Source organism: Moschus berezovskii, chromosome 15 (genome assembly GCF_049115385.1).
Source record: "Moschus berezovskii isolate FMDL1 chromosome 15, NW_MosBer_1.0, whole genome shotgun sequence".
Lineage (NCBI taxonomy): Eukaryota > Metazoa > Chordata > Mammalia > Artiodactyla > Moschidae > Moschus > Moschus berezovskii.
This window is the reverse complement of record NC_142474.1, coordinates 67,156,183-67,181,357: the sequence shown is the minus strand read 5'-3', so window position 1 is coordinate 67,181,357 and position 25,175 is coordinate 67,156,183. Positions and strand designations below refer to the sequence as shown.

At 45.1% G+C, this 25,175-nt stretch overlaps 1 protein-coding gene across 2 annotated transcripts in view; it reads right to left on the bottom strand.

The window, feature by feature from the left end:
• CCNY (cyclin Y) overlaps positions 1–25,175 on the bottom strand; it is a 108,933-nt gene that overhangs the window by 24,656 nt on the left and 59,102 nt on the right. For both annotated transcript variants that reach the window (XM_055427906.2, XM_055427912.2), the window contains exons 2-4: positions 11,963–12,037; positions 8,358–8,392; positions 1,552–1,652 (exon numbers count right to left, since the gene is read on the bottom strand). In XM_055427906.2, coding sequence (XP_055283881.1) covers positions 1,552–1,652; positions 8,358–8,392; positions 11,963–12,037 — 211 coding nt within the window. The remainder of the gene's footprint in view (positions 1–1,551; positions 1,653–8,357; positions 8,393–11,962; positions 12,038–25,175) is intronic.

The following is a 25,175-nucleotide window of genomic DNA, read 5'->3' as shown; positions in this document are numbered from 1 at the left end:
GCCTTGGCTACCCATGAAACCCTCCTGGAGGGGCTGACAATCCAAATCCTGGATGTGTGGGGCCAGAAACATCTTGTGGAGACCTTAAGCCCCTGCAGGGGCCTTGCAGGTGCAGTATGGCTAAAACTGCTGATGCACAAACCACACACATGACTTTGGAGCTAGCACCTCCCGGGCTTAATACTGAAGTATCCAACTGTCACCCAGATTTCCTGCTGGGCCCCCGCGTGTCTGTGTCACAACCGGGGGCAGTGTGAAGTCATCCCCAGGGGAAGTACTGAGCAACAGAGTCGGAGGCCCAGGAAACCGACTGGCCCCGGAAGGCGGGTCTCAGATCCCAGGGAGGCTGGGCTCCAGGGCTGGAGTTGGTGCTAGCTACCAGGTCTCGAGGCTCCCACTCCCCAGCACCTCTCGTTCCTGGCGTGAAGCTCCCAGGGCAGAGTGGCTTGACCAAGGGCAGAAGAGTGGAGCGAGGGCACACATGGCCCCCTGGCTGCGAGTGTCCACCACGGGGTGATGCCCACTGGTCACCACCACACCCTCTAACACCAGTGAACAAAGGAAGGAGCTACGTTCCCATGTAGGCCTTAGAGACATGCAACTCACCCAGCTCTCCAGGTGGGCCCACCTCCCACCTTCCCCCTGGAGGGGACACTGTTCACAGACCATCCTAGTCTCCACTGTCTGGCAGGCCGAACTCACTGTCACATATGGACATGTGCAGGAAAGGGTTTCTAGACCTGAAGGCCTGGCCCAATGGAACAGAAAGTATCTTATTTACAAAGCAAACACTCACCGCACACGATGGCACAGAGAGCTGTTAAACGTGGATTCTCCTTAAATGAGTACAGAGGCAAAATATCCCAGGTTTTTCATAGTTAAGCCTAGACCAGATCCCCAGCAAGTGGGTCTCTGTCAAGGCTTCCTACTACAATGCTGGGGGGCACACTTCAGGGAAAATCAGTGTTCCAGCCCTCCCACCTCCCACTTTAAAATAAGGGAGCTGAAGCCCAAAAGGAAAGATTTTAATCCAAAGATTCCCCCTTCCTCCCTTTAACCCCACTTTACAGCAGAAGCCAAAGCGAAGGGTCTTCACTCCCACCCTCTCCGCTGGGGAGGGAGCCAAGGTCAGAAGCCTGCTGTCCTTGCTCCAGACAACCACACTTCCATGGTGCCAGGCCTGTTCTCTACTGCAGCCCCAAGTCAATGTGGGACCCATCACATTCTAACAGTAAATTTCAAGCAGAGTTAGGCTGGGATGGAATCCATACAAAGTGGGAAGGTAGAAAGCATGCACAAAAACAAAACTATGCTTAACTAACAATTTTAAGTCATTGAAAATTTTAGTCTTTTTTGTAAATGGTAATATCCATAAATATTTTGAACATCTCCACATATTAACTCCCAAAATCACATTTTTAAAAGACTCCCTGAGTGTCAATGTCTTCCCCCTACCCAATCCTACCACTTACAGACTCCACAACCAAACAGTTAGCCAGCAGGTTAAGGAACAGAAAGGACATTCATTGAAGGAAAAATGAGTATACCCACCATTTAATTGTATACTTGAGGTTTGGTTGACTGACTGTGCTATCATCTAGGAAAATAGTCGAGCAGGAGCTGTATTTCCTCGCTATTTGTCCTGGAGGATGCTACAAAACAATGGCAACAAGAAAAGAACAATTAAAAAGGGGCTCAAAATTCTTCCAAGGAACATCATCCCCTTTACGTTGAGACCAGCCGATAGACGAAAAGTGTCTTACCAAGAAATGTTAATACTACCAGCAAGTACAGCACAAAACTCACTTTCTTCTTACAATGGAATTCCATGTTCTTCCATATAAAAAAGTCACCACCGCCACTCCCGGTCCCAAACCTCCATCAGCTCAGCACACTCCCAAAATCGAGCATCAAAGGGTGTGCTGCAGATCCATAAAAATCACTGAGAAACAAGAAGTGTGCGCTCATCTCATCAGCAAAAGCCCGTGCTGCAGGGGGCAAGCTGGAGTGAGGTGCCAGAATCGAGACAGGAGTCCACAGCACCCATCTTTTCCTATCCCTGAGGTACAGTCGATTCGGGGACCATGGAAGGTGCTGCTGCTGCTGCTGCTGCTAAGTCACTTCAGTCGTGTCCGACTCTGTGTGACCCCATAGACGGCAGCCCACCAGGCTTCCCCGTCCCTGGGATTCTCCAGGCAAGAACACTGGAGTGGGTTGCCATTTCCTTCTCCAATGTGTGAAAGTAAAAAGTGAAAGTGAAGTCGCTCAGTCGTGTCCGACCCTTAGCGACCCCATGGACTACAGCCTACCAGGCTCCTCCATCCATGGGATTTTCTAGGCAATAGTACTGGAGTGGCTTGCCGTTGCCTTCTCCGATGGAAGGTGCAGTCACTGTTAATTTAGAATCGCCTACTCTTCAATTTCAGGAGGTGAAGATGTAAAGAAAAAAAGTGCTCCTTCTTTCAGGGCAAAATACATTTTAAACATGAAAGTTATCTGATGCTTTTGAAAATATGACCAGTGGATGAGTTTCAGGTGGGGTGCCTATGGCAGCTGTGCACATGGTTCTTTCAGGCTGTGTAAATTCTGAGCTCTTTGGAAAACTTCAGAACTGAGAACTATACTTCTAAAACATACTGTTAAAGAAAACAGAATTTAAATTACACGCAGATGACATCTAACTGTAGTATGTCGATTTTTGGCAATTATGTGGGCGATGTGATTAGTAGGTATCAATCTGGATCATTCTTGCTCAAAGCATGCTTATAAAAAAAAAATTAAATCATCCAAATGAGTTTCGACTGGCCTGGTGCTATGTTGTCAATCAAAAGTGTCATTTTCAAAAACCAAAACAATTAATTCCTTAAGGATAATAACACTGCCCTGTCTCACCTGCCCACCCCCAGGGAAGCCCTCAGTACCCATGGTTTACGAACATGAAGGGAGCCTTAAAGCTCATCAGAGACCAAACGCGCTGTTTAACATTTACTTCTTATTTAATAACGTTTCCCACGTTAATAAGGGTTTCCCTTGTGGCTCAGCTGGTAAAGAATCTGCCTGCAACTCAGGAGACCTGGGTTCGATCCCTGGGTTGGGAAGATCCCCTGGAGAAGGGAACGACTACCTACTCCAGTATTCTGACCTGGAGAATTCCATGGACTATACTGCAAAGAGTCAGACACGACTAAGCGACTTTCACTTTCCCATGTGATAAAATTATGGAAATATGCAACAGCCTGAGAAACACAAGACAGTGTTATAAACAATCTCCCTTCTTGCTAATCATCACTCCTTGGAGCATACAGTTCCTAAAATCCCCGCCAGAGGGCACTGCACCACTGAATCACTATGACCCTCCTAAGCGCTGCTTTTACGAAGGGTATGTGGGTTAGGAGCAAACAACCAGAGTCAGGGAATTCAAAAGATAAGCCGTGTTCTTGGCTAATGTGTTTAGGCACACATTGTTCTGTTCCTGTGTAAGATAAGGGCACCAAAAAAGCCTGTCAAGTTCAAGTTACTTGAGTGCAATTTTAACATGGCATTTTTCACGTCTATCAAATTAATCACCCCAGTTTCATTAAGACAAGCCGGAGGCACTAAAAACCATTTTGATCTCTTTTGTAGGTCAGGTAGCAATCACACTTAAGTCACAGACAAAAACTTGCAATCTAATAATAGTTGTTAACCTGTGTGGCAAGTTTTAAAAATCCTTATGAAATTTTCCCTACCAATGGAAAATCGACTATAAACAGAAACCTCAACAGATATACTTAACACAAAAATTCAGTAATTAGTTGATATATTAAAGAATCTTTAGAGATACAGGAGAATTATTATTTAGGAATAATTACAACAGTGAAGCAAAGGACAGCAATGACTGGCTTCTATTTGCGAGGTTTCTACTGTTTCCTCTGACACAAATTTCCTCAAGATGGAAACGTGATGGGAACAGCCAAGAGTAAGTGGTTTCCCTGAGAAAACATGGGCACTAGAGTGAAGGAGAGGAGGTCGGTGATGCACCACGTCACAGAGCGGGCACTTCCCCATCCTCCTTTCAGGAGCAGCAGCACCCTTTGGGGTCACAGGGTTAACTGGAAACCAGCACCCCCAGGGGCCGCTCCTGGCCTGGGGATCCCCCAGCTGTTAGTCTGAGCCCTCCATCACTAAGGGCTGGTGTGCCAAAGGGGGATGCCAACTCAGCTTTCTGACTCTTTGCAACCCCATGGACTGCAGCCCATCAGGCTCCTCTGTCCATAGAATTCTCCAGGCAAGAATACTGGAGGGTAGCCATTCCCTTCTCTAGGGGGTCTTCCCGAGCCAGAGAGGGAACTCGGGTCTCCTACAGTGCAGGCAGATTCATTACCATCTGAGCCATCAAGGAAGCCCCCTTCAAACTATATAGTAATTTCTAAAGTGAACAGAAGTCCTTGGCCTTGTTATAACGGGGTTAAGTTTGAAACCCTATTTGGGCATTAAGTCATTTGCTGGATAGAAGGGCTACAAGGTTCACAGAATGTATACTTCTCTTGATCTGACATCCACCAAAGAAAAAAAAAAGCTGAGAGAACAAGGATCCCTTCGCAGAAAGGGTCCTGAGCCCAGGGCAGCTCCCCTGCCTGGTTCCTGGTTTGAATTCTTTCGTGTGGCAGAGGCAGGCAGGGACCGTGCTCAATAAATTTGTGTTCTATTAGGAGTAAAGCTCCCAAAGAGGCAAAAGCAAAGTTTAAACTTCTTTAAATTTCAGTTCCTGGATCGCATTCACTTCATTCCTTAAGTTCTATGGCTTAACACTTATGAAAAAAATATATCCGTACTCAAAATACCAGAAAGACTTTGATCAGTTTTGCTACTGAACTTGGAAAAGTAAACAAAATTTACTTACAAATCTACTGAGCAATAACAACATCAACATACTCAGATGGTGCTAAAATCACTTTTGCAAATCACCTTCTGTTCAGTCCACTAGGTAAACAGGTGGACCAGAAGTCATTCTACGAGATCAGACAACTATGACTTCAAGACTTTTTCAAGGTCCCCCTTTTATCAGCTGTTAGATTTAGGGCTTGAACAAAATTCTTTTGGCTCCAAGTCCAGCTACAAATGTGGCTCTTGCTAAACTGATAACGCTCTATATTCCTTCGCCAAGTTTTTACAGCCACCACCTGTCTCAACATTAAGACAAATAACTGTGATTATTTTGCTGAGGGTGAAGGAGGCTGGCCATTCAACTCCTGAAACACTCTGTTTTAATTTTTTCTTTAACTGAGAATGATCAGTTCCCTTCAGGTACGCTGTCATCAAGGGGAGGAGAATGGCATGGAAAAATTCAGTTCAGTTCAGTTGCTCAGTCGTGTCCGACTCTCCGCGACCTCATGAATCACAGCACGCCAGGCCTCCCTGTCCATCACCAACTCCCGGAGTTCACTCAAACTCATGGAAAAATTAGGCTAAAGCAAAAGATGTGCATTTTCCCTAAGTTTCAGGAGAAAGATTCCAGATTCTCAGCCACTGACAATGCCACCCACAATTTATAATCAGAGACTACCGCATTTTAATTAAAAGATTCATTAAAATAGCTAACCAAAACTTCAGCAAATTTTAAGCTACGAACTTTAAATAAAGCCCTTTACACAATCCTTGTTAAAATACCTAAGTGTCTCTATTGTAATGTATTAAATTTTCCTGTAACTATTGATCTGGTAATTACATCTAAAACATAGTGCTGATTAGAATATTCATCATTATAATTTGCCCTGGTTTAACTTACTGTTAAAACTCCCCCAAAGGGTTTATCCTCAAATAGCTTCAAGATCTAAAACCTATAATAATTCTTTTAGAAGAAGCTCCTTTTACTTCGTAAGTCTCTCTTGGCAGTTATCAGCCAGCGAGCGGTGCCCTCTTTACCAGCCAGGGGTTCCTTTGTTTGGGCCCTTCCCTGGAGGCTGTATCCAAAGTCAGCTTCCATCACTTGCTAGACTGTCTTGCTGTCCTGGAGCCAAAAAAAACCTTGTTTCTCTCCATCTGGTGGAAGCTATTTCCCTGTTGTGCCCAAACCCCTCACCTTTCCTCACATGGCTTACCTACATCCACTGCTTTTTCTTAAATAGCAGCTTCTTTAAAGATTGTCTTAGCAACATGTACTAATAAGCAGGTTCTTCAGAAACTTGAAGGATAAATTAAAAGAAACAACATCCCTCACAATAAAGCAAATAAAAAACACAATGGGTTTTATAAATTAGGGCAAAGAATAACGGTCATTCCAGAGTTCAGCAACAAAAGAAATTACAAATGTTAGTTAGGGCCCCAATTCAGAAAACAGTGCTCTCTGTCTTCAGATAAAAAGCTAAACAACTTGTGTCCGGGTGGCGCTCGGTGTGACTGTCTGAGGACTGAATGGCCCAGGCCAGCCCCCTGGGCCCCAGGCTGGCTCCATGGCTCGGATGGCGATTCTTTGTGCCTCACTTTCCCGTGTGGAAGACTGGAGGGACACACAGTACCTCCTGGGCACAGTTATCAAGCACATTAAACTAAAGAACAGAGTCTGGCCCAAACATGGTATAAAATGCTCGCTAGACTGTACCGATGATGATGATTACCACGTATCGTCTCCTCATTGCCCTAACTTATGACACTCAAGGGTTTCAAAAACTTGAAAAGCACAGCTGGTTTATTAGCCTAATTGAACCTGTAGGCACTTCCACTCCAATTCTACTTCAGTTGGTTGAAACGGCACATTCCAGTGGCTTCTCCCAGTGTGGGCGGAGCTGAGATGCTACTGTGCAAAGTGGTCTGGAGGGCATGCTGTTACCCAGGCATCTGTTACATAAGGCAGCACAGAGACTTCTTTTATAGGAATGAGCACAACTGAGCACATTCCAACAACTGTGCTTCCGCTCTCTCTGTTCGGGGGCGAGAGGGCTGGCAGGGGTGAGAGGACACACTGAGTCAGGGGGCACAGCGTGGGGCGGGTGCCAGGATGGCGCGCCACAAAGCATGAGGTCGTGGGGCATGGGGGAGACACGGGCGTGCAGCTGGCACGAGGGCAGGCCTCCCCTCCAGCCACCTGAACGGGGCTGCAGTGACCAGCAGAGGTGGTCTACAGGCTCCTGGGCAGACGTGCTAACCGGGGGGCAGTGCTCTAGTGCCCCCGGCACGTGAAGAGACGGGAGTGAGACTTACAGAATGGGGTTAAACCTCCCACCTCTCTAGGTCCAGGCAGACACAGCTTTAAAAAAATAAAAAAGGGCACAGCATTTCCACATATTTTCCTTAAGACACAACTCATAATTTCACAGATGCTTCACACTGCTGTGGCAAAACTGGAGAGGGCCAGGAACAGGCCGTGAATTGCTGTAAGAATTTGATAAAAAACTATAGGGCGTCTCTCCAACCCTGAGACCACTGTCTACGAAGGACTTACCAACCTCCTATGGGCCGAGTGTGGAGCCCTTTGGGTGCTATGAATTTCCTTTCAACTGCATTTTGCCCATATTTTCAAAGAGCAGAAGAGGCAATACTATGGCTTTAAGTCTGTTTGGCACAAAGCTCCAGTGCCTAGTACTTCAAGACCCACAAATATTTAAATGCAGACAGTTTAGAAATCCCGAGAAAAACCCCTGAGAAATCGAACACATCATTCTTGTTTTCGATATGAGAACTGATGGCATATGCTTATTTGGTAACACACCAACTTCATCAAGAGGCCTAAGTTTAGAGGACTAGGAGGTGCGGCTACAGATCTCCTGGTGGCCAGGCACCACAGTCCTGGGGGGGCGCAGCTTGAGATCACCCCCGGGCAGGGTGGAGGGAAGTTGGCTGTACCCACTGATCAAAGGAGAAAGATCAAGTATCTTTATGCCTGGCCAGCAGGGCAGGGAGACGCTGCTCAGAATGGTCAAAAGACTAGAGCTGGGGTTTTTTTAAATTCGTTTTAAAATTCAAGTGTTGTCAAGTTCATCCCTTCTTAGAGCATCGAAGGAAAATGCAGACTCTACTGGACCTATAAACAACAAGGGGAAAGAAAACATGTGTTTGCTTATTCAAATGGGACCGAGTTAGGAGAGTCACTTGGGGGAAGGTAGGCAGGAAAGGCCTGTGGGATCTGATGCCGCACTGTCCACGCACACCAATCCAGGAGCAGCAGCAGCCCTGGGCTTCAGGTCACACACTGGCCCTGGTGATAAATGCCAAGCTGTCCCCGTCCAGCCACAGGCCAAACAGAGCAAGAGTGCCCTGCAGCCTTCTTCACACTCTTCCACGTGCAGACAAGATTCACGGACCACGTCCCCAATGCACACACAGTGAGGACGGTCTCTGGACAGTTATTACAAAGAACACAGGGGAACAGCTCCACTTACGTGGTTAATGAAGAGACTCTTGCGCTTTTCTCTCACTGTGAAAACAAAAGATGCAACAGAAATGTTACAGGCCTGCATGCTAACCCCTGGCAGGTTGCTGAGGACGGGCCTCTGTGTCAAGGTCCCATCCTTCCACCAACCAACATATGCAGCTGCTCAATTATGACTTAAGAAATGCGACCTGCACATATGCAGATGCGACCTCTGCTAAGAGAGCAGAACATAAAACCACATACACCACAGCACCCAACAAAATCACTGCGCCATAGTTAACCAAGGGGTAACGGTTTCCCAACAACTGAAGAAAATAGGAGCTAGTAAAGCTTAGAAAAGTCTGCATGCATCCACTAATTAAGATGGTCAACAAAAAGCAGGACTATTTATTTCTAACCAAAACAGACTTCCATAAAGGTCCATACTATTAGGGTGAAATAAGACAAGATATAGTGACTAGACAACAAGTGATAACAATACTATCCATAACTGGATGAAAATACAGGACACTGGACGTTGGAAGCATCACTGGAAACCAGTTACTCTCCGCGCCAGTGCTGGAGGACCTCCCAGAACACCCTGCCCCCTCAGGGAGGCCGCGCAAACTCACAACAAAAGCACCCCTTCTCAGAGGCCGTTCTCACGCTGCTGTCTGTGTGGCGGGGTGGGCAAACCACCTTTGTTTCCCAGACCTCAGTGTTTCTCAGAATGGGGCCCTCAACCTCAAAGATGTAGGGAGGATACAGGGAACCCAGAGGAGCTTTTTAACTACCTAGAATCACTGAGTTTTGCATTTTCTTTCCTGAAAACTCCCTTTTGAGAGTATATAGAGTAAGAGTTCAGTCAGGAAGATCCTCTGGAGAAGGGATAGGCTACCCACTCCAGTATTCTGGGGCTTCCCTGGTGGCTCAGACGGTAAAGAATCCGCCTGCAATGCATGAGACCCAGGTTCGATCCCTGGGTTGGGAAGACTCCCTAGAGAAGGGAATGGCAACCCACTCCAGTATTCTTGTCTGGGAAATCCCATGGACAGAGGAGCCTGGTGGGCTACAGTCCATGGAGTCTCAAAGAGTCGGACACGACTGATGGACTGTGCACAGCACAGAGTAATAGTTGGACCATAAAGAAGGCTGAGTGCTGAAGAAGTGATGCTTTCAAATTGTTGTGCTGGAGAAGACATCTGAGAGTTGCGGACTGCCAAGGAGATCAAACCAGTCCATCCTAGGGGAAACCAACTCTGAATATTCACTGGAAGGACTGACGCTGAAGCTGGAGTGCCAACACTTTGGCCACCTGATGTAAAGAGCCTACTCACTGGACAAGACCCTGATGCTGGGAAAGACTGAAGGCAGGAGGAGAAGGACGACGGAGGATGAGATGGTTGGATGGCATCACTAACTCAATGGTCGTGAGTTTGAGCAAACTTGGGGAGATAGTGAAGGACAGCGAAGCCTAGCATGCTGCAGTCCATGGGGGTCGCAGAGTCGGACGGGACTTAGTGACTGAACAACAGCAACACAGTAATCGATCAACACAGTTAACAAGCAGGTCACTGGAGAGGACAGAGATATATGTAAACCAAAAGGAACATCAGCTGAAAGAAGGGCAGGTGAGGGTCTCTGACTGAGTGTGGATGTGAGGCCCTTGTCTGTGAGGTGCTGCGCCTGGCGTGGAGAAGAGACCCACGGCTGCTCCAGAGGGCACGCAGATGCTGCGGACCCCTTGTCCACTTCTTCCGGCTCCTGAGTGTGTCAGGTCAGCCCAGGTGCCACCAAATGACAAGAGCACTGGATGCGAGTGACAGTCATTCACAGGCTTTAGGGTGTACTTTCCAGAAACTCCTCACTTTTAAGGAGCTCCCACAACCAGGTGAGAAACTCTTACAATTGAGTGGACTCTAATTCCTTACTGTCAATAGAACGGAAGAAGAACAAGACTGAACTGCAGCGATTAGGAGGGATTCTGGATGACAAATCCCTTGGCGTTTTTGACACATAAACCAAGTAGCGTAGAACCCATGGATTCTTCAGTGTTTCACTGCAAGCACATCCCCTGAACGGGGGTGGCGGGAGGAAGAGCCAAGCGGGCAAGCGGAGGGAAAGAGGAGGAGGAGGTGGTACAGGAGTGTTCCCTCTGCAGGCTGGAGACAGGACACCGCACAGAGACGGTGTCGGTTCCTCTTCCTTGCTTTTAACCTGTGAGACTCAAGTAGATCCTTTACAAAGGGAAGACCCAGCATTTGAGGAATGAAGGAAAAACAGAAGGATGAGAGTTGCCAACACCCCAATGATCGGTGGAGATGGGGAGGGTGAAAGGGAAGGGGTAGATGCGCACCCCTGACTCACACCCGGGGATCCTATGAGGTCGGAGGACCCTGCCATCCGTCTCCCCGTGACAACCAAGCCACGAGTCACCCACTGAAGAGGCTCTAATGCCATTCCATGTGAATCTAGGTAACAAGCTTCTGACTGATGTCTGTGCCCTGAATTCACAGGAAGCGAGAACCAAATCCGAAAGTGTGCCAGATTCGTGTGACTTTTCATAGTACTATATTAAGTGCAAAAACTTGCTTTTGACTCTCATTTCTCATTGTCCCAAACCTTCACCCCACCGCCACTTTCCTGCCTGGCAATACCCTCCCCTCTCCATGGGCTCCCACTTCACCAGGTGGAGAAAAAAATGTCCTGCTTAGTTTCCACCCAAAACATTCAAAACTTCTCTCACAAGTGTTTGATGCCTACAGTGATTTCTTCTTATACACTTTAAAAAAAAATGCACCCAATTCTCTTAGATCTCATCACTGGCCTGCTTAAATCAAGATCAGACTCATGCTACATCAAAGCTGTCACCTAGCCATAACTGAGCAGCTATCAGTTCTTAAAATGAACTGTCTTAAATATGTTTGATTATTTTTCTAGTCAACTTAGGATCTTCTTAAAATGAGAGCTTAGCAATTTGACAAGAGTCACGGCTAGAACCCCCAGGACCTCAGCACTGTCACTACAACATCATTTAACAGACTCCTCCACTGCTGTTTTCTGCAGGCACAGGCTGTGTTCCCTGTATTGTGTGTTTTATCTCTCCTTTGGAGCCAAGGGCCATGGAACAGTGACATAAGTCAAGGGCTGAAAAGAGGGAAGAATCCCCCAGAAGAAATTCCACGCCACAGAACAAACAGCTTAACATAAGTATGACAGAAGGAAAACATTTACCCCTAGTGTACAGGTTCAATCTGGCTCTCAAATGACACATCTGAGATAATGGTGTTTTTATTTAGAGTTGTATTATGATTTCATTTTATACACTGTCAATACTTCTGATCTTTACAGAATTTATGCAAATAATAACTTTTTAAAGCAAAGTTTCTGATTCTCAGGGTAGAAACTGCCTAGAACTATCCCAACTGATTGGCAAAACGAGGACAGTTGCTTCAAATAGTAAATTCTAAAAATATGACTTACTATAAAGAAACCCCAAAGGGTAACCACCCAAACATCCTTAGTGGTCACTAAAGGGGATTCTATCTTTATCCTGAGAATCACAGGGACTGGAAAACCAAGACAAACAAACCAACATAAGTCTTAAAAAAAAACAAAGAAGAAAGAACCTACCGTCTGTTTGAGATTTACTGAGGAATATCGTGCTGGCCCGAGGGTGGTCTGAAGGATTGAATTCCATGTTCAAATCTTTAAAGAAAGAAAAAGAAGGTACATGAAAACCCATCTGATAACTAAACGGCGTCCAGATTTCCAATTGTTTAAACATTAGATTACGAAGACATTCAAGGATTCTGGAAGAAACCAACAGTTACTGTCTTAATAGTCTTCCGGGTTCAACTCCAAACTATTTAGAAACTTGAGAAAGTCACACATAAAAATTAGACACCTGGCTGGAGATCTATTAGCCGAAAACTCCATTTTCTTTTTAAAAGTCTGTTCTGCACCCAGTATAACTACAAAATAGCAGGACAAAGTCCTAACACGTAATTAAGGAGAGGTACGTGCTAAAACTGACTCATCTAAATCCACAGTTAGGCAAGTGGTATTTCCTTGTTAAATGTGATTAAAATAGGATATCTCAGCCAAATTGGTATCTACACACTCTGCTTAATTAAGATGGTTATTTTCTGAAAAGACAAAATTAATCCTTTAGAGCAAAAGCTCACATTGCCCGTCTGTGGGCACAATTGGGGCCACAGATGTGTTTTGTCTGATTCATTCATTTTCTTTCTTTTTTAATAAATTTGAACCCATGTATAATTTCTGTATTTCAAACACATATCACAAAGGGAAAAAATTTGTATTTCCAGTTTCTCTTGAGAAATCAGATCATTTAGCAACACTGGGCCCCACTCCAATGGTAGCAACTGGCAGGACCTAAGACCCCAGTGCCCAGTCCTCACCCTCTGCCCCACCACCCACTCCTTGGGGCCGGCCGTTCCTCAGTTCCTCCCCGCTACTGGCATCTGGCTACAGGCTTGTCCAGTATAAACAATTAGAATCCCATCACAGGGGAGTTTTTTCAATTAAAAAAAAAATTCCATATGGAAAGAATGGTTAAGCAAAACAAAAGAATAATGTTACAGGAGGGAAGAGAGAAGACCAAAATTAATGGAAAGTCAGAATGGTCTTCCAATCAGCTTCCAACATCACAGTGAAGACTTCTGAGTTCCATTATTTTAATAAATTTGCAAAGAAATCGAATCAATACCAACAAAAACCAGAAGGTATCTTATCCTTAGCTTTAATAGCTAATCCAGTCAAAGATAAAAGGAACGAAAAAACAAGGATGGTCACACGTTGTTGTTGTTGAGGGCATCCAGGGCCCTCACGAAGTAGCTTGCTGGGCTCAGGGCAGCCTCAGCTCTGGAGGGTGTTGGTGTGTCTGGGCTTGTGAATTTTCTCTGGAGCTTGCCTTGAGGGAGAGAATGACTGTGTCTCAGCCTGAAGTGCCACCTGCATTAAGGTGGGGCAGCTCGTGACCTGGTGGAAGGTGGGCGTTTGTGACTTGCTGGTGGAAAGAAAATCAGACCAGGAGAGCCCTCGTGGTGCCTGTGGCTCACGTTGGCTGGGGCCCTGACTCCTTGTTTCTGTGTTCTATCGCTTCATTTAAAAATATATATATTTATTGTATTTAATACTTATTGGATTGTCTCAGACCTCAGCTGTGGCACGTGGGATCTAATTCCCTGCCTGCCTTGGGAGCACAGAGTCTTGGCCCCTGGACCACCAGGGAAGTCGCTCTTTGCTCATTTTAACTTGAGGATCATATCCTCTGAGGAGATAAGTATCTACCTGCCAATCAGGAGAGAACAGAGGGGAAATGACTTCAGAGTCCATTCGGAGTGGCAGGTTAAAGCCTAGGGCTTGCTCTAAGCCAGTGGTCCCCAACCTTTTTGCACCAGACCCCTTTGTGGAAGACAGTTTTTCTACAGATTTAGGTGGGGTGGATGGTTGGGGTGATTCAAGTGCATTACTTTTATTGTGTACTTTATTATTCTTTGTTGCTGTTCAGCCACTAAGTCATGTCTGACTCTTTGTGACCCCATGGACTGCAGCATGCCAGGCTTCCCTGTCCTTCACCATCTCCCAAAGTGTGCCCAAATTCAGGTCCATTGCATCGGTTATGCCATCCAGCCTTCTCATCCTCTGATGCCCTCTTCTCCTCCTCCCCTCAATCTTTCCCAGCATCAGTGACTTTTCCAATGAGTCAGCTATTCACATTAGATGACCAAAATATGAGAGCTTCAGCTACAGCATGAGTATTAAGAGTTGATTTCCCTTAAGATTGACTCATTTGATCTCCGTGATGTCCAAGGGACTCTCAGGAGTCTTCTCCAGCACCACAGTTCGAAGGCATCACTACTTTGGCACTCTGCCTTATACCCTGGAGGCAACACCTGATGGCTGTCACAGAGACCCCTTTGAGGTGACAGTGCCTCAGAGAGAAAAGGCAGTTTCAGGAGATGTGGAATCCCTGGAGTTGACTTCAACCCACTGCTTCTTTATGATGATGATACTTATTAAGCTTTCCAGGTGGCTCTGCAGTAAAGAATCCAATGCAGGAGACGCAGATTCAATCCCTAGATTGGGAAGATCCCCTGGAGAAGGAAAGGGCTGCCCACTCCAGTATTCTTGCCTGGGAAATCCCATGGACAGAGGAGCCTGGCAGGCTACAGTCCATAGGATCACAAAGAGTCGGACATGACTGAATGCCTCATACTAACAGAACATTCTAAGAGTCTATCGCCAGACTTTCAGGTGAAAACACAAATACTTGGTCACAATGCTTTCAGTCCACGTTTCGGCTGAGTACAAGGCATGATAGGAGTCCTTTATTCAAAACTGAAAAGAAACTGACAGAATTTAATATAGCAATGGTGTGAGCCTTCCATGGCTGTGGGAACTGCACCTGTGGGTTCAATCAACCTTTGGTCAAAAATAATGCATTTGCCACACACGGGCATCTATTTAAATAACATTCATACTGCATATTTACAACTCTGTATATAAAATTTACATAGCATTAGGTGTTATAAGTAATGTAGAGATGACTTAAGGTGTACAAGGAGATGTGGTGTGTTATATGCAAATCCATGCCATTTTATATGAGGGACTTGGGCATCCACGGATTTTGGAACCAATCCCCAGTGGTTACTGAGAAATGACTATATTCTCCCATGCCACATAGCCTAGTTTTTTTCTGTCCTTTCCACAGATCTCATAGCCTTGTTCGTCTCAGCTTTTAAACTAGCACCAATGCAATAAAGTCCCTGTGATGGTGCCTAAGATAAGTGGGGGTCATAATCCATGACTGACGGGTCTGGAAAACCAGAAAAAGAAAAACACAATGGTGCAACAAGGCCTAAACAGTACTGGGTCTAATTAGGATAGATGAGGAAACATAAAAGACGATCTGCAAAAACCAGAAACTTTTACCTCCCACCCACTTTCTCCTCACTGCCTGGCCTCAGGTTGGTCAGGTTCCAATGACTCATCCAAGAGACGAGCTGTTCATTTCGGGATTGACAGCATCTGTGAGCAGAGACCGAAGGACTCAAGGACCCTGTGAGCACTTGGTAGTGTTTTAAGACCAACTGTGGTCAGCGAACCACCCCAACTTAACCTCAGATGATTCCATCAGGTCTGTTTCCTATCTTTAGACAAATGTATTTGACATGGTCATAATGTTAAACTTCTAATTTCAATTTTAGGTAGTCATATTGCTAAGTGTGACTAGGATCTGCAAAGCAATGATGAAAAATCAACATATAAAGACTGTTAATTTTAAATCAGTTTGGTTTACTTTTATTTTTAGTCACTACTGACCCACTGCCTGAAGATCGGCAATTATCTTCATTCATTAGTGCTCCATTCATCAGAACCTGACCCCATTGGTTGCCACTGGGCCAGCCCCAATCCCTGCATCCCGCATCAGCACCCCTATTTATAAACCCTGCTGCTGTTGCTGTGGCAGCAAAGCGCTGCTACTACAATTCCAACTGACTCCAAAGCCATCTTTTGCACCCCCGCTGACTTCATGTTTATTTTTTACGATTATTCTAACGCGCTCACATTTGGTCATTTCTGTTCTCACTCTCCTGGGGACACACCTATGCACGGCGGGCCTCCAGCCTAGGTCTGTGCACACAGCTGACTCACACTCATGTGCTCTGTCTCTCCATCCACCTCTTTCCAAACTGCCTCTCAGTCTCCTACTCACTCCTGTTCTCTCCCTGTATCTGTCTCCTCTCTCCCTCCCCACCCTCTCTCCAGTCTCTCCACTGTCCCTTTCAAATATTCCTTGTTAAGATGAACCAAAGGAGAGAAAAGATCCTAATGTTTAAGGCTAAAGAGAGACTGTTCTGCCAATATAGCAACTAGATAACCTATAAGCTTTCACACTTCTGCTGCTAAGCTGCTAAGTCGCTTCAGTCATGTTCGACTTTGTGCGACCCCATAGACGACAGTGCACCAGGCTCCTCTGTCCCTGGGATTCTCCAGGCAAGAATACTGGAGCGGGTTGCCATTTCCTTCTCCAACGCATGCAGGCATGCTGAGTCGCTTCAGTCGTGTCCGACTCTGTGTGGCCCCATGGACAGCAGCCCACCAGGCTCCTCTGTCCAAGGGATTCTCTAGGCCAAGAATACTGAAGTGGGTTGCCATTGCCTTTTCTGAATCATTCAGCTATTTACTAGTAAAACGATCGCTGAAATATCTCACACTACAAGCACCTAGAAATCTGAGATAAAATATAAGACATCCATTTAAAAGCCTAGAGAGTGAGGCAAGGGAAATGGCTCGAGCCTCTAACCGAAGAGTGAAGTGGAGTCTTCTGGCAAAGCAAAGGCAGTCTGGCTGTGTGCCCTGGGTCTCGGGATTCAACCAAGGTGACCACATGTCTTGGTTTCACACCAATTATTCTGGCACAATAACCAATTCTATCCTCTTTACTTATAATGTCCTGATTAGGAAGTTACCTTATTTTAACATCCTGCAGGATAGAATATAAGCCAGTAGAGGTGATACAAGTTAGAACAGATGCTTGTATATGTGTTGGAAACCCTCAAAGAGATACAATTGCAACAAAAACTGAATTAGAAAACAAAGTTATCTATAAACCCAAATGAAAAAGGAGCTGGGTCTCAGAAGGGGAAATGTCTCCCAAGCTCCCCACCCCGCAGTGAATGGTACCCACTGGTCTGTCTGAATCTCCAGCACGGTTCTGGAGTTCCACTCTACTCTGCACATGTAGTCCACCTTGTGACAAGACTTTTACACCAAATTGGTCACACGCCAGTGAGACCCCTGTGTGCCCAGCAGAAGTAAATGCAAAGCACTCTGGAGAAGTCTGCCTCTCTGAGCCCCTCCAAAGACAGGCTCCCCATCCCAAATGACATGACTCAGAGGAAATGATCCATCAGAAGTGAGAGTCAAGAGACACAACAAATGATGTGACTAGAACCTGGATAACAGAGCTGGTGAGAAACAGCAAAATAAGCACAGGCTGAGGTACTTAAAAGTTCAGGAGAGGAAAAGACAAAAAATGAAAATGTCTTGTCTTGAAAATGACAAGACTGAATTCTGGCTTCTCCTCGGCCACCTGAGCAAATCACTGAAAGATGATGGTGACACTCTGATAGCCCACCGGACTCCGTGATGATCAGAGACAGTGCTGTTTAAAGCCAATGGGATTCGGGGGCCCTGTGGAAAGGCTGAGCAGGGCCCTCAGCCCCACAGGTCAGCACTGAGGACAGAGACCGCGTGTTCAAAGCCCAAATGCTCAACAATAACCAACAAATAAGCTGAACAATGGAGATACAGACGAGAATGACCGAGTGAAGCAGCTCTTCTCAGCTTTTCTTTAAAGAAAAACTGGCAAGAACCAACCATTAACTCACATGTAGATTAATTCAAAGAGAAAGAATCTCCTGGCAACCAGCCTCTCCTAAGGCCTGAATCAATGCTATCACCGAAAAGGAAAAACACCACTTGGAACATTGATATTTTAATATCAGGCAAATAACTAGGTCTAGTATGGGCAATATTAGTAAAACTGGCTACTGCAGACAACTAAAGTGTCTGAAATGACACCCTGAAAGTCAGCAGAGACACTTGAGTCCCAATTATTACTTTATTCAACAGTCAATAAATATTTACTCAGAATCAACTTGATGCAGGCACTGCATGCAAGAAATACAAAGTGAAACTCCCGTGGCCCCCGGAATGCTGAAGCCTGGGGCGGGGAAGCAGTCAGGGTGGGATGGTGCCGCAGAACCCAGGAGAGAGCTGAGGCCACCGTGAATCGAGTCACACTGCGTGCTGAGTGAGGGGCGAGGGATGTGGGGGCGCTGGGATACAAACATAAACGCGCCAGCAACACTCGGTCCGCAGAAAGATTCACGTCTGACGTTAGAGGCAGCTGGGACTGAATGACATCCGGGACAAATGAAGTCAGTAATACTGATATTTCCCAATAACAGATCCAACAGTATTTCCACCTTCAAACACAAAACCAGCAAAAGCTCACAGGTGCCGTAAAGAACACAGAGCACAAGCAGGAGGGTGGCAAGAGATTCTCTGACCAATTCTCACCAAGTAATCCGAAGCATTCCCCAGTCACCACCACACATGTAAATGAGGGTCACATTTGGAGCAGCAGCAGAAAGCGCTAAAAACAGAAATCATGGTTATATAAATCAGGAATTATCTGAAAGCACTTTAAAGAGAGGAAATAAACCAAATAAAAAACGAAAATAAGATTACAAAAGGGTATCATGCGAAAGGCAGGAAAACAGAAGCTATAACTCGGGGAAAAGGCAGTGTAACCTACGTGTGAGAAGTCCTGCTGGGTGACACCAGGATGTGGGCACACCGAGGTACAATGCCCCAGAACTAGCTGAGGGGAACGAAGACCTGGCTCCTATTCGACGCCAATGACATGGGAACAAATGACAGGAAAGGAACCAGTCTGCCTCTCTTACAGCAGTTCTATTCCACAGACTCTGAAGACCGTCTGTCAGTTCCAAGATGTCAGCCAAGAGCACGTCTACAATTCCAAGAGGTCAGACTCACTCTGCAAATGAGATCATCACCCTTCGGTATAGACCTGATCTGTATCTTATATTCTAAGATATAGACCTGATCTGTATCTTATGTTCTAAGAAGAAAGTTAAATCCAGAATTTACCTTCTACTTCAATCGATAACTTCAACCTGCCAATTCTGGGGAAATATATAGAACGGAGTACTGTGGCCTCTGAGCGTCCTACTTGACTCAGACACAGGAAATGGGATGCATAACTAATAATAAAATCTGAGAGGCAACTGACAGGGCCGAGCCGTTCTGTATTTAATCAGGTCTGTCGAGCTTCAGAGGGATAAACAGGCAGCCAGATGGACAAGATGAGCATTCAGAAGAGGGACACCGGAAGATCCAAGTGAATAAATGTGCCTCAGAACCTGCCATCACAGACCTGTTGCTCGGTTCACTAGCACCGAACTGAAACAGTCACATTTCGTTTTTAAAGCTGAGTCAGTAACAAGTCCAGCACGAGAGAAGCGCGGTGCTGACTTCTCTCTTGTTCCATCTGAGGGCTCAGCACTGGGCACGTTAGGCTCCAGTCCAGGCGGCACCGAGATGCAGCAAGGCCTCCCTCCACAAACATCCGGCGAACGGTGGATGCAACTCAATGACTCTAAGCACGTATGAGTGCAAGCGCACACACATCAGCATGCATGACAACCCTCAGTTCAGTTCAGTTGCTCAGTCGTGTCCGACTCTTTGCGACCCCATGAATCACAGCACGCCAGGCCTCCCTGTCCAACACCAACTCCCGGAGTTCACTCAAATTCATGTCCATCGAGTCGGTGATGCCATCCAGCCAATGATAACCCTCAGTCCTCTGCAAAACCGGAGAAACTGAGACAAGGGGGACAGGCAGCCAAGTGCCCAGCCTGCCACTAAAACAGCCATCGTGACCACAGAAGAAAACAAAGGCACATGTGACTGGGGCAGGTCACTTGGGTTCCCTGGTTTGTTACCTACAGTGTTTGATCAGTACGCCAGAACCAGGGGCTCAGCACCCGTCCTGTTCCTCTCCTCTCTAGACCCAGTGAGAGATCAGGGCCAGGGAGTCAGGCACTGCGCCTGCTCGGTGTCCCCAGGCCCGAGTGGGGCAGCCAGGAGGCATCTTCTCTGCGCTGGCAGTGTGGTGGTGGCCCCAGGGGGAGCAGAACAGGAGCAGGCCCTCTGGTAGATTTCTTGTGACAGAGAAGAGGAAGGGAGAATGCCACATTTATTACATTTTTCCTACCACAATCTGCCAGGTTTAGTGAAAATGGATTTTTAAGGCAATATTTTTCTCAGCATTCCAAGAAATCCATGATCAACCACATACCCTGGTGACTATGTTCAAAACAGGAAATGTCACTTGTCCACATGACACAATGAACTGCCCTTTGAGAAGAGGAAAACACTAGCAGTGATTAGCTTTGATTTTCTTCCATAATTAGAATGTCCTAGAGCGTTCACTCAAAGGTCATCCTGCTGTGGTTACTGCGCCCAATGGAAGGGGACAGTTCCAGTGAAATCAGGCCCTCGAAACCCTCGGGTACAATGGTCACTGCAACATGCTTCTTGGGAGTCAGAGTGGTGAGAGGTTCTGAGTCACTGACAGCCTCCTCCTCAAAGCACCCAGTGGCCACCTCTGATCCAAGCAGAGATCATACTGCTTCATGGGAGTTTGTGAACAGAAAACACAGATTTGGACAGGCCACAGTCAAAAAATTGATAAGGGCCACAAGTATATCAGTAAAACACCAATATTATTATTACTAGGGAGCATGCACAACTGCAAAAAGCCTTAAATATACCTGATTAAACTCTTTTAAAAAGTCTAGTCACTGGAGAGAGAAAAAGTAATTAAAAAGAATTAAAATAAGCTACGCCTGCTCAATTTAGACATCCAATGAGTAGCTTTTGCTAGTTACATTAAATATTAGTACTATGTACTTTCTCATGTAGTAATTTCAGACTGTAACCTGAAACTCTGAGTCATTCATTTAGTTTTGGGACTCTATCCCAGTGAGATGATCTCACATGCAGACAAGGCTTTAAGCCCAAAGATGTTCATTACTGCATTATTTATAATAGGAAAAAGAAAACTATAAATAATCTAAATGTGCAGTGATAAGAGACTGAATAAAGTAGGTGGCAAATTTACCATATTGAAAATTCTGTAGCTATTACAAATAATAAATGCTTATAAAATGCATACTGCATTTATAATTGGGAAAATGCTTCTATATATCATGCTAAATGAAAATGAAGATAAAAAATTTTGTACACAGTGTCACCACAATTATATGTCACCCAGGTTTGGATTTTGTTGCTTTGGTGGTGGTGGTTTTAAGTAAATCTAGCTTTTAAAAGTACTAAAATAAACTACACAAAAAAATGTTCGCAGTACTTCTTTTGTGTAAGGGAAGCATGGGAACTTTTTCTCTTTTCATTTTTTCCCCACTTTATTTTTTTAATTGAAAGATAACTGTTTTACAGAATTATGTGTTCTGTCAAACATCAACAAGAATCAGCCCTAGGTATACCCATGTCCCTCCCTCCCAAACCCCTCTCCCGTCTCCCTCCCCACCCCACCCCTCTAGGTTGATCCAGAGCCCCTGTTTGAGTTTGCTGAGTCATACAGCAGATTCCCATTGGCTATCTGCTTTACCCAGGGTAAAGTAAGTTTCCACGTCACTCTCCGTTCTTCCCCCCTCTCCCCGTGTCCCTAAGTCTGTTCTCTATGTCTGTTTCTCCACTGCTGCCCTGCAAATAAATTCATCAGGACCATCTTTCTAGATTCCATATATATGCGTTAGTATACGATATTTATATTTCTCTTTCTGACTCACTTTGCTCTGTAAAATAGGCTCTAGGTTTGTCCACTTCATTAGAAGGCTGTGGAAAAAAGGGAACCCTCTTGTATTGCTGGCGGGAAAGTAAACTGATACAGCCACTATGGAAGACGGTATGGAGATTCCATTAAAAACTAGGAATAAAACCACCATACAACCCAGCAATCCCACTCCTAGGCATATACCCTGAGGAAGCCAAAACTGAAAAAGACACATGTATCCCATTGTTCACTGCAGCACTATTTACAATACCTAGAACACAGAAGCAATCTAGATGTCCATCAACAGATGAATGGATAAAGAAACTTGGTATATATATACACAATGGAACATTACTCAGTCATAAAAAGGAACACATTTGAGTCTGTCCTTTTAAAAAAAAAACAAAAAACAACTTTTCTGTATGTTCCAGTTTTTCTCTGTGGACATATTTTGCACATTCAAAATGAAGAGAGTGTTAGAGCTGCCCTTTATAAGTATATCATGCTATAGAGCTTTAAATCTTACCATTAAATTTTCAGCATCAACAAAGACAAAAAAATTTACTCTAAAATGGTGGAAACTTCCATAGTCACTTAGATGAAAAACAAAGAGTTGGTAGTAACTTCATATATGAGATGGGAAGATAAACATTACAAATTAAACAAGGTTAAATTTATTTACTGCTGAACAGGAATATTGTTTCATTCTAGATAAGAAAGGTTATGGTTGGTTTAAGAAGAAAAATACCACACTGTTGAGCTGATATAAACTAAAAGGCTATTTTGACATCTGAGTAGGAGGTGAAAAGTGTGCATGTCGTTTCTTATTTCAGCAGCATTTAACCTAAAGGTGTATGTAGAGACGGGGCTTCTCCTGTCGCTCAGCTGGTAAAGAATCCACCTACAATGCAGGAGACCCTGGTTTGATTCCTGGGTTGGGAAGATCCCCTGGAGGAGGGCTAGGCTACCCACTCCAATATTCTTGCTTGAAGAATCCCCCAGGAGCCTGGTGGGCTACAGTCCATGGGGTTGCAAAGAGTCGGACATGACTGAGTGACTAAGCATATATGCAGAGACAGTCTCACAGAAGAGTGGGGAGTCGAGCAGAGCACCCAGGAGCACCCTGAGCAGCTTAGTGCCCCAAAGAAACCCCAGGATACACCTACACATTTGGGCTAAAAGCCTATTAATTATTTCCTGCCTGTTACTTCCTTATCCAACTGTCTGTGGTCTCAAATCACAGACACAGCACAAACAGCCAACTTTGGCTAAAAAGACTGAGCAAAACCAGTGAACAGAAATCACATGAAGCCTGCAAACGCCCCAGCGTCAGACACGCTATTTCTGGCATTTCATGGTAGACACACTACATTTGGGTTATTATTTCTAAAGCTTTCAAGCTATTGAAACAACACTGCTACTAAATAATCCGATATCTTAGAAATTAAAATTTTATATTACTTCCAATCTTGCCATATTTTTTCTTTTCTTTTTTTAGGATTCAGAGTTAATTCTGGGGGGCCACACCATGCGGCCCCCACCAGGGATCGAACCTGGGCCATGACAGTGAAAGTGCTGAGTCCAAACCACTAGACCACCAGGGAACCCCCCTGTCATATTTTAAGAAACATGAATGAACAGTGTTAGCAATAACTGAGATGAGGACAGGATGATGGTGACCAATCATCGTCATCACCATCTCAGGCCCAGAGGGCTGGCTTTTATCTTCTGCTTTCAAATATAAATGAAAACCAACCCGCTTCTCCCCTCTAACCAGCAGAGCAGGGAACCATAAACAGCCCTGGGGAAACACTGTGGGCAGGGGGGTGGGGTGGGGGGGGGTCATCAGCTTCACAGATCCCACGACGGGCAGAGCGAGGACAGAGGCTGTCTCTCCTCACCACAAAGACCCTCCCTGGCAAAGAGGGGAAGCTGCTCGAGAAAGACGATTCAACACAATTTTATGATAATTCCTGTTTCTGAGTTGTGTGTTCCAAATATACACTATCTGTGGCAAATATACACCACCCGTTTTCACTGAAAGCAGGGAAGGAAAGGGAATGACTTCTTGCACACAAACATGGTCCAGAGGGCAGCGGATTTAGGACAGTTAAGTACTATTTAAATGAACTAAAATATTCTGTATTTGGAGGGGATGGAACAAAACTCACATTTTTCACTGGGCGTATATATTTGTCCAATGTCGAAAAGGGGACAACGCTTTAGGGATTAATTTGACACGTAAGTATTTTGAAGGGAAGGCTTTTGAACTTCCCTAATTTATCTCACTTCTCAATTAATAAAATTAATAAATAACACAGTGTTACACTGTGGAATCAAACATTTACTATTTTTTGAAAAAGGTCCAAATAGCCATCATGTTCCTCTACCTTTTCTGTCAAGAAAAACCAATATCTAAAAGAATATTTTTTATTTCAGAACTTTATAGTATAGTCCAAGTCCCAAACTTCCTGTGTTTAAGCCTCCCATTAGACAAATAACCATAAAATATTTTAGGAGATGGTGGGGTGTCCTAATTATTTTTCAACAGAGTGTCTCAAAAGCCTTTTCTTATAAGAGTAAAGGGTATTAAACAGATTATATAATACATGTGAGAGTTCTTAAAACATAAACTATTTAGAAGTAAAAGTACCTACTGTCTGCAACTTACTTTCATATGGTTCAGGAAAAAGACGTATATAAGAAAGAAAAAATAATAAAGCAATTATGGCAAAATGTTAACTACATTTTGTGGTAACGTTAGTACTATTCCAACTTTTCTGTAAGTCTGACACTGTTTACAAATAAAACATGAAGGAACATGTGTCCGCAGGTTTACTGCACAAAACAAGAGTTCTTTAGTTTGTGAAGCCTTTCCTAAAGACTCTCTACCTTCCCTTGCTTCTGGCTCTCATCCAACCTCCGTACTTCCCCAGTCAGACTTGTTGGAAGGCAGGCTCTCTTGCCCCATTCCCGGCTCCAAGCCACCTCCAAACACAGCTTCTGTTTCTTCTCACCCGAATCCTTTCTCACCAAAGTCATCAATGACTCTCATTCCCAACACACTAGCTCTAACCAGACTCCAGCTTTTCTGGTAGAGACGTGACTCCAACTCCTGCTCTGCTGTTGTCTCTCCATGAAATTTTCTTCCTCTGACTCTTAAGACTTCCCTTAGATTTCAAATACGATGCACTTTTTGCCCCAATTCCTGTCAATTCCCAGTGCTCTGCCCTGGGAAGGATCCTGAGGCTCCACTGTAAACCCATGCAGGGCAATGGGCCCTGACTTCAAGGTTTGCCAAAGCCCAACCTCAGCACATGACCTTACACACCAGGGGCGATACCGATGTGCTCTGCTGGGCAGGTAACTGGTCATTTAGTGCTGGTCGTGGAGACAAACTGACCCTTCCTGCCCCTTGGGTTATGCCCG